The sequence below is a fragment of the Xyrauchen texanus genome, chromosome 37 (assembly GCF_025860055.1).
Source record: "Xyrauchen texanus isolate HMW12.3.18 chromosome 37, RBS_HiC_50CHRs, whole genome shotgun sequence".
In the NCBI taxonomy this organism is placed as follows: Eukaryota; Metazoa; Chordata; class Actinopteri; order Cypriniformes; family Catostomidae; genus Xyrauchen; species Xyrauchen texanus.
This window is the reverse complement of record NC_068312.1, coordinates 15,516,708-15,528,782: the sequence shown is the minus strand read 5'-3', so window position 1 is coordinate 15,528,782 and position 12,075 is coordinate 15,516,708. Positions and strand designations below refer to the sequence as shown.

The following is a 12,075-nucleotide window of genomic DNA, read 5'->3' as shown; positions in this document are numbered from 1 at the left end:
CCATTGGTATCATTCACCATGTGGATGAATATGCATATACTTTTTCATATTTCATATTTCTATTACTTTTAGAATATTATAAAGGAAGCTAAGATACACACATATAAAATGGTTGAGGCTACCACTGCCAGTTAATAGTGAATAGAATAGAATAGAATAGAATAGAATAGAATAGAATAGAATAGAATAGACACTTTGTTGACACAACTGGGCTGGTGGACATTTTTGTACTGTAACATTGTTTTATGTAATGTTTATCCAATACCAAACACTATATAATAAATAATACTATAAATAATATTAATTTACAGGATACAATACATTATACAATACAATACAGTTTATTGTCAGTTTATATAAACTAATGTTATTAATGTTAACAAATTCAACTCTTTTTATCAAATGTATCCAATATCCTGAAATTATTTTGATGTGCAATGTAAACATATACTATAAAGAGCACCCGAGGGGTAAATGGTTTGTCTGTTGACAGTGTGTCTATTGAGCAGTCTGACACCTATAGTATAAAATACTTTTATAAGTATTCTTTGTTAATAAATGTTCCTAGTTTTATTGTGCATGTTCATCAATGCATGTTCTTCTAAGAAAAAAAAAAACAGTTTGCTTTCATCAAAGTGACAACTCTGGAAGAACTGTTCTGCTGTCACCAATATAATGTGTGTGGCTAGTAAAATAATATTAGCCAGTAACATCATAGGATTTTCATGAACCATTTAAATTCAAATGGATACAATAAAGTCCCACCGTACATTATTTCCACATTATTTCTGTTTCACTTGGAAGTACATCACATAACTGAAGTGAAATGCATTGTGAACACACATGCATGTTGATCCGTCGACAGTGTGCATATGTGTAGGCGGTAAGTGTTTTGAAATCAAGTGTGATTTGTTCTCATGAGGATGAAAGAAATTAATGAATTCCTGTGCACATGTGGATGAATGTGTTTGTGTGTCAGGTGTGTTTGAGCAAGATGGTGTGTAGCTGTACAAGACTACACATTCATGCCTTTATATGTGTTTCTGTATAAACAATCAAGACAAGTGTGAGAGTTATAATGCAGAGAGATGAGATGTGAATGAGCAAAAGAGTAATGGAAGAGGAGGGGGGGCATTAGTAGAGCTGTGAACAGAAATCTGCACTGATGTCAACAGGCAGCTGACACACATCACCGCTCTGGCTAATTAATTGGCTTTTAGTCACTGTCCTCTGTTTCTCTCACCACATACCCCCCACCCCCCAAACCCCCCCGACAATGCTGCCTGTCAACACACAATTTCTTTGACCCCCTCCCTCTCTCTCTCGCTCTCTCTCTCTTACCAGCTGCATTTCTGGTTGTTCTGGCTTTTGCCTAAGCCTGCATCTAATCATGCTACTGCTAATTCATCACAATCACTACATTCACAGATTTGGTGAAGAGACACATAAACTAACAGGAATAGATGTACAAATCACCAACACACATAAATATTTAGATAATTAGTTTTGAGAACTGCAGTATTTTCTTTAATGAAACTCAGTTGCATTTGTGGTCTGAAAAGACTAGATATGAATTTCCAGGCTGGTCCAGACTGATTTACTGGTTTGGTGCTGGTCAGCCGGGTGAACCAACAAAGCTGGTAAAGCTGTTTGACCAGAAAGATCTTTCTGATGAAATTGGTTGACCAAGGTTATCCTGCTGGTTAAAGGGATAGTTCACATAAAAATTAGAATTCTGAATTTCTTTACTCACCCTTTTGAAACCTGTAAGACTTTCTATGAGACTTTCTTTTCTCTTTGGAAGTTATCTGTAGCAGAATGTCCAAGATGCATTTTTTCCACTCATATAAAGCAAATTATCACCACTGCAGTCAATGCAAGCTTTTTAATGAGCATGCGATCCAGTTATACATGCTTAACGTATTTTCTGACAGTACAGTTTCCTTTAAAATAGAGTCATAAAATATTGCGATAGAGTTACCTTCAATAGTCATTACACTGGATGTGTTATTATATTGGTAATTTCTCTTTAAACTGTCGCTCCTCAATGAAAACAGTTCGAAAGAGAAAACTCACAGTGGAAGCAGGGAGTTCACAGTAATCTCGCTATAGTGCCTGTAACATGATCAATGGAAAGGAGGAGGCGAGAACCGGCTTGACGATATAAATAATAGTTTAATGGTAAACTTAAAAGACAACATAAACACACATGACGGACATGTCCGCTAACGATCTCTCTCTCCCGCACGACCCTCTGCAGTCAGCCTTTAAACCTCACGGAGGCATAATCAGCCTAATACGGGACCGAGTGTGTAGGATCACGACCCGGCCCCGCCCTCCGCCCTGCCACATTCCTCCCTCGTTCTCTCAGGGTGGGGAGCCCCCAGCCTGACGTACATCCCCACCCCCTCTTTCCCTGGGGGAGGGCGCACCTCTCGCGCTGTCTGCCGGCAGGTCATCCACATCTACCTGGACGAGGGAGGGGACAAGGGGAGGGAAACAGAAATAATTAAAATGAGGGGTTCTTCCTGTAACAGTGTAGTACCCCCCAAAAAACTGTTAAATTTAAAAGAGGACAAAGGCCAACGCAGAGCGACAGTGAGAGAGAGAGGAGAGAGAGATGAAAAAAAAAAACTCTTACTCGCCAGTTCTCCGATACGCCGCAGCTTGTTCCTCGGCCACTCCTCCACCCTTTATCGGATGACAGCCGTGCCTCTCCGGGCGGATCAGAGGCAGTCCTCCAGCCCCTGGCGGACGGAACACCCCGCCGCGTTCTCGGGGAACAGAAGGGGTCTCCCCTGCCCCTGGCAGCGGTCCTCTCGCTCCAGGCGGTCACAAGTGAGCCCCTCCCCGCTCGCGGTCGGCAGTCTTAAACCCTGCTGCGTTTCAGCGGCCGGTAGGTGACTCCTGCGCCCCTGGCAGCGGCCCTGACCGCTCCAGGCGGTCGGCTAGGAGCCCCTTCTCCCCTCGCGGCCGGTGGACATCGTCCTCGTTCAGGCGGCTGGGCTCCTTGTCCCCCAGCAGATGGCCGCGGCTGCTCCGTTGGGGTGGACGGTAGTGGCGAGAACTCTACTACGGCGTATCCCTCCTCCTTCCCGGGTTTCGGCACCAGTGTAACATGATCAATGGAAAGGAGGAGGCGAGAACCGGCTTGACGATGTAAATAATAGTTTAATGGTAAACTTAAAAGACAACATAAACACTCATGACGGACATGTCCGCTAACGATCTCTCTCTCCCGCACGACCCTCTGCAGTCAGACTTTAAACCTCACGGAGGCATAATCAGCCTAATACGGGACCGGGTGTGTAGGATCACGACCAGGCCCTGCCCTCCGCCCTGCCACATGCCCCTTTTGGCAAAGTTGAGGATGTGAAGTGTACTTGCGTCAACACATGAAATCGAACTTTAGTTGCTAGAAGCGTCGGTATTTATGTACATGCTGAGAGTGTGTGTCGGCCTTTAGATTTCAGTATGTTCCTAAAACAAAGCTATTATATGGCTGACGAAGACTTGAAATATAGTGCAAAAGTCATATGTATTCCTTTTTTTATTCATTATTCTTTGGAACTTGACTCCCCCATCCATTTGAATTGTATAGAAAAGAGAAGCTCATATATTCTCTAAACTTCTCCTTTGGTGTTCCATGAAAGAAAGAAAGCCATACAGATTTAGATTTAGAAGTAAATTAATGGGTGAACTAACCCTGTATGCCATGGCATCCCGTGCTAGGGACTAGTGTCCAAAACACAACATATGCTGATTTTTTTTTTGTCTTCCTAGATTATATCAGTTCATATAATGCTCTGACTTTGAACATATATTGGAGTCACTCATTCTGACTGTCTTTTATGCTGTATGTTTTAATAAGAGCAGGAGAGATTAAGATTGAATGAGGCTGCTGTAAATAGCATTGTATGAAAGGAGGCCTGACCAGAGGAGCAGCACACAGTGGACACTAATTGAAGCACTAAATCCCTATGGGATAGAGTCTCTAGCTCTTGGCCATTGTATGTTTCATGATTTCTTTCAGTTTTCTGGAGCACAGCATCTGATTAAAACAGCAGTTTATGTAATTTTACTGTAAGATTACTTTAAATTTTTTAATGTTTTCTAGTTTGTTTAGTATTGGTGTTTCAGTATATTTTAGTTTAATTTTAGTTAAAATATTTTAGGGCTAACATGTTGAAATTAATTTGTTAACTTTTATAATATCAATATGTTTACCAGTATTACATTTCTCAGGGCTGTTTGTTGTTCCTGTTGAAAAGCAGTTTTTTAAAAAGACACATTTTTATTGATTATTTTTAATAAAATTAATCTTTTCAAAAACTAAAGCTGCAGTATTTCCTTGTTTCCTATTTAAGTTTGGTTTGGAGTCAAGAACATTTATTTTGGTTAAATTTAATTTATCTGCTTTCTTTTTCTTTCAGTTAACGCAAATGTTCATTTAGTACTCATTTGCATTTTTGTTACCGATAATAACAATGGCTGTTGCAAGAGTGAGATTTTAATTATGAAATGCTGGGAGGTATTCTTGACCTCTTAAGAAACAATCCAAAACTTCAATAGAGGCAGAGACCAGGCATCAGCATTGTCCACACGCTACACTTCTGTCCTGTCTATCTGAAGGTGTCAGGAGATGATTAGATCTCCTCTAAGCCCCACTGTTCTTATTGCAAATGCCAACCTGGCCACACGGATGTACACAAAGCCTAGCCAAAAGGTCTCAGTCTTTATTCTAACTTAATTGAAAACAGATTTATTGGATTAGGTTAGTCAGCGTGTCTGCAAGAGTGCTAGTTCAATCCCACCCTTCTTTTTCATAAACATTGCCGAGCGTGATGAAGTGACATCTTGACAAACAAGCTTTGATGACCTTGTTTCATAGAACACAATTTAACAACATGAGATGCAGGAATAAATATATGGCTGTATGAGTAAATAGGAAAGTGAATGATGTATTCCACTTTTAAAGACCTTCAATACAATGAGTTCATATGAGATTTCAACCAAATTTGAGAAGATAACCAAAAGCAATGGCTTAGAATACAGCAAGATGAGTAGAATGGGGCAATGCCAATAAATGTTGCATAGCATATGGGATGATAAATTGTCTGCCTGTATTATACTATTGGCAGTATACTTAACAGACTTGCACTGCATGTGAATGGCAGTTTTCTTGGATCTCAACTGAAGTCTAGTGCCCCAAAAACCAGAGTGTGAATTGGTGTATTCCGATTTACAAATGACTTATAAAAATGGAAGTAATAAGTATGCATATAACATAGTCACTATTAAAATAATAATCTAAAGAAATCATGTAATCAGTGGTTCTCACATTGTCAGGACAAGAACCACCTTTAATCAAAACAGAACATCAAAATACCTTCTAATCGCATAACTACTTTCAACTCTAATTTGTTTTGTGCAAATTGACATCTCATTGAGTGACAATGCCATATTTATAATATCAATATCCCAGTTGTCAATATAAATTGTGGTGCTTATCAGACCCTCATCATTCCCTTGATTGGCAATTTTTTTCAGATCTGTGGAAGGGCCCCACCAGAAATGCCAACACACTCTCACGGCGAAATCGTCAGGATTCGTACAACTTTTCTATATTTGGCTAATTTGTATGACATGGTGCTACTGCACTCGTTTGAATTCCTACGACTTTCACTACAGCCAATGACGTTGATGGACATCGTTTCCATCTAATACGTGACAATTACTTGCTTCTTTCACAAACAACCGCTTCCTATCATGTTTACACACTCTACTGATTCGTTAAGTTTAGATAAGCGGTTTGGGTTAGGGCATCATATTAAGAAGTATTTCCTTAAGGCCTCGTACACGGAACGCACGTTTACTTCCTCATTAGACTGCCGGGAATTTACATGTGATGGAGTCGTACAAATTTATGCAAACAACATTGTGCGAGACCATACGGAATAGCCAACTTGTAAATTATGTTCGACTTTTCATGAGATCGGGTTGGAAAGGCATCTAAAATATACAAGCTGTACATCACAGGCATATACACCACGTAAAATAACATTTAGAAAGGATGTATATAATTGTACATATTATTGTGCAATTTACTAGTCCAATTCAAACATATCAATACTAAATTGATTTTGGAATTTGATCTTAAAACGTCTTTCAGACCGGTTACATTATCGAAAATACATTATCATATCAATACTACACTCAAAATTGAGTATTGAATCCAGTGTTTCTGAGTCAAAAGCAGGACCGAAACTAAGGAAGCTAAGGAGTTGAAATCAATCCTGCAATTAATAAAACATGATTATAGTCAAATAATATTTCATAATCATTCCTGCAATCAATATTCCTGGAATGTATATTGCTTATTTCTTTTGACAGCCATACAACATAACTCTTGAAACAGTCTAAGTTATGATTGATCAGACTTTGGTGGGTAGAAAGAACATTGATAGACAAGGGCCCCTTGGAATTTTATTTGAATACCCCTGTCCTTAGTCTTACCTCCCACAAGAATTAAACATGATACATGCTGGGGGATTGATTCTTATAAAATAATAATAATAATAGGCCTGGCAGCTCTGCACAAAATCTACATTGTCAGATGTAGCCATCTGATACAGTAAGAATCAGCAGGTCTCTAGTTTAAAATAGATAGCCCTTTCAAATATAACACCACTGTATTATTGTTAATTCAACATCTGATCAATAACCTTATTACCCTGCAGGAACTTGGAGAGGATTGCTATGCTTCAAAAGACTACATCTGTGAAAGTGAGGTAAGAAGTGGAGAGAATTATTTGACAATAATTATCTACATATTGTGCATGACATAAATAAATAAATAAATAAATAAATAAATAATAATAAAATAAAATAAAAGATGACTATTGTGTTTCTAAATCAAGAACTGCAATGCATTGTTTTACTATAAATACTTATTGTTTTTTTTTTTTGTGGGTATTGTAATCGCTCCTGTCTCATGTTCAGTCACTTGCTCCTGCTGCAGAGGGTTTGGTTGAATCTCATGAAACCTTGAACATGTCCAGGTCAGAATTAGCCAAATTTAGAAAAGTCATATGAATCCTTATGATTTCGCCATGAGAGTGTGTAGCAAGCACCAAAAAATGATTTGGTTACTGGGAAGGTTTCAGTTTAAGGTTTTTTTTTTTTTTATCCCCCTTTCTCCCCAATTTGGAATGCCCAATTCCAACTACTAAGTAGGTCCTCATGGTGGCGCGGTTACTCACCTCAATCCGGGCTGGAGGACAAGTGTCAGATGCCTCTCATGCAAAAAACAAACACAGATGTAGAACCGACACATTACAATAATCTGAATTTGAAGGTAAAATGTGCTTAATTGTGAGGAAATTACATAAAACAATACATTTACATGCGGATATTATGTCCAATAGCCCAAAAACTGGCTTCACTGTTTGCAAATTAGAATTTCTTATTTTTCTCTTCTGTGACCTGGACATGTTTTCATAACACTCTTCTTTCACACACAATGTTTAGTGGTACATACAATGTGAGTTTGTGTAATTATGTTTGTGGACAGGTTCCTGGCAGTCCACCCAACACGAGGGTAGAGGATCTGAGAAATTCAAATCCTGCCACAAAAGTCCTAACTGAAGTTTTGATGCTCTGCCTGATGTTTGCTCTCAGAAACCTCACTATATAGTGAGCAGCACAGTGAGGACAAGGCTGATGGAAACCCCTTCATAATCATCTTCAGACCAAACTCACACCTCTCTCCTGTTTACTGCAGCTTTCTTTCTTTAAAATAAACACCAGAGAGACAACGCAGTAACACATATCGAAAAGACTGCTTTATTCTTGCCATGGCAGAATGAGAAAGAATGAATGAGCAAAGAAAGGGGATATTGCTCTCTTTGTCTCTTGATTCCAAAGTGAAGACCTGTTAGGTGTACTGCTAGCTCTTTCTCTTATTGCTGATTGGTAAACAAACTAATGACCAAGGCACAGAGCTTTCCATTCTACTGTTCGGCTTCCTGCCGCCCACACTGCCCATCAAAGGGCGTCTCGCAGCACCCATCAGGCCTGAATTACCCGTTGTCTGGCACTGGATTACACCATAGTTGAGAGGCATTCTCCATCCCAGCCCACTGCCCATTTATTGGATTCTTTTTTTTTGGTTCCGTCTTTCTTTCTTCCTTTGTCCATCAGTCAAACTGGAATAATTATTTTCCTGTGGTTCTTTAAAATGTGAAGTGTTTGAAGTTTAAATATGTACCCTGTCGACACAGCGCGATGTGGGTGTCATGGGTGACAGTTCTCTTAGTCACATTTTGTACTTAGTTTGACAGATTTGAGAAAGAACAGAAGAGATTGTTGAAAGTTAATGAAAATGTACCTGTTGATCAACCAGAGAGGCACATTTTAACCAAAATATTATCTGTAGATCTACATGGGTTTATGGTATCGATGGGCTACCCACACTTGTATAATTTTGTCTGTGAATATGATTTTTTTTTTTTTTTTTCAAAAGTATAGCTGTTAATTATTATGTATTGTCTTTAAGTGAAAGATGATGAGGCTCAAGGCAACTCTAGAATTCTAGAGACTAAAATGAGATGAGAAGAGCAGTGGGAGTGACAAGAATGGCATAGCTGAGGAAGAACTGGAGGTGCCCATACCACCAATCATTAATGGTCATTACATAATCTCTCTGATTGAAAAAGTTAGAAACAAGAAAACTCTTTGGGACATTAATTGTTAGGTGAACCATTGTGTGCAATTTATGATGTGGCCTTACTCTTGGTTTCCCATCTTCATTTATTTTCGCTGTGGTAACATGCTGAATGGAGAATGACAGTTCGAAGAACATTTGATGCAGAGCTTTGATGTTTGCAATGTTTCTAAAAAAAAAGTATCTTCACCCCAATTCAGATTCAGTAAATGTACTAGATATGACACTTTTATCAACATTTCAAATACTGAAGTTAAGAACAAACAGGCATCTCACTATATATAAATGTAAAATAAAAAATGGCAAAGATTTACATATTGTGCTTGTTACATACATAACATTGCAGCAAATAAAATGATAAGTATGAATATACTTTGTGTAAATATGACACTAATGGGAAATGGGACACTGGTAAATTCATTAAAGATATGTTGTATCAGTGACAATCCATTTGTGTAATCAGATTAAACATAGTTTGAAAAGATCTTGCAATTTTTTTTCCACTAAAAGATGATTCAGTACTTTATAGTAAAAATGAGATTAGTATAAAATGAGTACTCTGCAGCTGAGATTACATTGTAAAACACAGCTCTATTTTGACACATGCTGAACAAGAATGTTTCTCATTTCTTTAACCCGATTCAATTGTTTGAACAAAGCCTGAGGTGTGAAGGCTCTTACAATTGTTCTTTTCACTTGTTGTGCTGTGTTAACATCTGGATTATATATAAACATACAGTATATTTTTGAAGTATTCAGCCTTTTTGAAGAAAATATATTATAAGGGAAGTCATTGCTTTCAAAAAATGGTTTGTCATTGCTGAGCGAATAAGAGATTCAAATTGAAAGAAAACATTTATGAAAATGTCACTAGTTTGACATTGTGATCCTTGCTTTAAAATAATGTGCTGTCACATTACATGGACACATGTGCAGGTGAATAAACTGTATATAAAAAAAAATAAACCATTCATGCAAATTCTCTGCAAGGTTTCAGAACACATTTAGTGCTGCAGCCTTTCATAAAATAACAACAAAAAACAAAGAGATTCTCAATGATCTCAATGTACCGAACTGAAAAGCAACTGCCGTATAGTCCCAAATAAAGTGCTGAAATATGTAATTCTGGTATTTGGATAGTGTTGTGGCTGGTGGATCCTGAAATGTGTGTGTGTGTGTGTGTGTGTGTGTGTGTGTGGTTTGGATTTGGTGGTTTAAGAGGATTATTTTTTTAGGTTATACACTAGTAATTACAAGGGTATTATGCTATGAATGTGGTTTGTGAGGAAATTTCTAGTGTCTCCATAATTCAAACTGCTCAAAAACATACAAAACAATGTTTTTTTGAAAATTAAAAAATGCCAAAAGGTTTCTGTGAGGGTTAAGTGTGTGGGGGGGTGGGGGGTAATTACAAGGGTATTATGCTATAAATATGGTTTATGAGGACATTTCTAGTGTCCCCATAATTCAAATAGCTTAAAAACATAACTAAACTATGTCTTTTTTCTTTTTTTCTTTTTTAAATGTAAAAATGCAGAAACATTTTTGTGAGGGTTAGGTTAAGGACAGAATCTATAGTTCATCCATTATAAAAATCATCATGTGTATGGAGAGTCCTCTTAAGTATAGCTGCACCGACATGTGTGTGTGTGTGTGTGTGTGTGTGTGTGTGTGTGTGTGTGTGTGTGTGTGTGTGTGTGTGTGTGTGTGTGTGTATGTGTGTGGAATGACAACTGTAGGTTTTAAATGCAAGAGCGCACATTGTAAACAAAGACATTATGAAAAAAGTAGCATTTCACAGAGATATTTAATGGAGCTTTTGCTGTGTCACATGACTTTGATAAAAACATTGTGATTTGATCACCTTTGGAATTAACAGATTTCTTCATCATATCATCATTGCTTTGATGTAAGGGTCACCTCCCTTTGTAGACTGCTGTGAGGTCCAGATATGCTAATGCTGTGTTTGTTTCCTGATCAATAAAGCCACTTAAATTGTTACTGCTTTCCAAATTCATTTTCTCAATGTATACTTAAGGACATTTAAAAAAAAAAGAAAAAGAAAAGTATTCTTCTGTTTTTAAGGCATGGTCAAAATGCAGTCATCTCAATGGGAATCCACACAATCGTGAATTTTGCATGATGGACGTCCAGGGGGGGAAGATTTTCCCTCGTGGATTTCGTGTGCCGTTCAAGTTTGGTGAACTGTGATAGGCAAATTCACAGCACTGACCAATAGGAAGTTGCTTGGTTTGGCAGTAACCTCTGTGTGGGCAGTGCTTCGAACACAGCAACACTGAATATTCACAATGGACAGGGATATAATTTTAGATTCTTCACTTTCACAGTGTATGAAGCACAGCATTTAGGCTGCTTTATTTCTTTTGCTGGTTTCACAACATCCACCAATGCCTATTTCGCCTGTTGAATATTATTCACTGTTTGGTTTCAGCCTCAGATGGCATGGCCTCAGAACAGTCACTGACCATTCACTGACTACCTGATACAAAAATTGGATGAAATTGCTAGTTCCAATCTGATTTCCAGGAGTAAGCCCACAGGTATTGTTACAGTTCGTCTGGAAACAATGTTGTATTTACAAAGTACCAAGTTGATCCAATGAGTGGTTTTGAGGAAGAACTCATCACTGGATTTGCGAAGGTTCTCCAGGTTAGGAGTCAATTCTTTGCCAAATTTTCAGAGTTTGAGGCACCTGGTAGCAACTAAACCAACATGATCACATGGGAAGTCAGCATATTGTTTCCGGTATTATGTAGACTCACGACAAGCAGAATCTCATCTCACATTTTTGCATCAGCTCAAGTATGTTTACCTTTTCCTGAGGCGTGACCATAAGCGCCCTACATCAGCAGCACAGGAGACTTGGGATCAGATCCAACGTTGGAAACAGGAAGAAATCATGTTGGCATAATCTGTGAAGGTTGGATTTTTGTATTTGGATTCCATATTGAAACTAGGAAGACATCTTGTGGCATAATCAGTGACAAGTGCAATTCAGAGGTTGCATTATCCCCTCTAACATTAAATTTTTACTGCTCAAAACAACTCACTTCACAACTCGCTTTTGGAACCCCATTGTGGACATTTCACTCTGTAAATGGAGCTCACAAATGCCCATATGTCCAACAACACTTACAGCTTTGGCCACTGAGGCAGTGCTTTGCATTTCAGTAAGCACAGACCGATTTAAACTAGTAAGTCAGCCTACTGTTTCCAATGTCACTGTGAGATCATTCTGACTAAACTTGATATCCACAAGCAGAATTGTATATTCTGCTTTGTTTTTGAATTATACTGTATCTAATCTGTTCTTTTGGACAGAATTTTAC

General features: G+C 38.2%; 1 protein-coding gene across 1 annotated transcript in view; it reads left to right on the top strand.

Annotated features, from left to right (window-relative positions):
* LOC127631321 (GDNF family receptor alpha-2-like) overlaps nt 1–10,707 on the top strand; it is a 138,485-nt gene extending 127,778 nt beyond the window's left edge. Inside the window, exons 8-9 of the mRNA XM_052109414.1 lie at nt 6,741–6,791; nt 7,574–10,707. Coding sequence (XP_051965374.1) covers nt 6,741–6,791; nt 7,574–7,696 — 174 coding nt within the window. The 3' untranslated portion in view covers nt 7,697–10,707. The remainder of the gene's footprint in view (nt 1–6,740; nt 6,792–7,573) is intronic.
* The last annotated feature ends 1,368 nt before the right edge of the window (nt 10,708–12,075 follow it).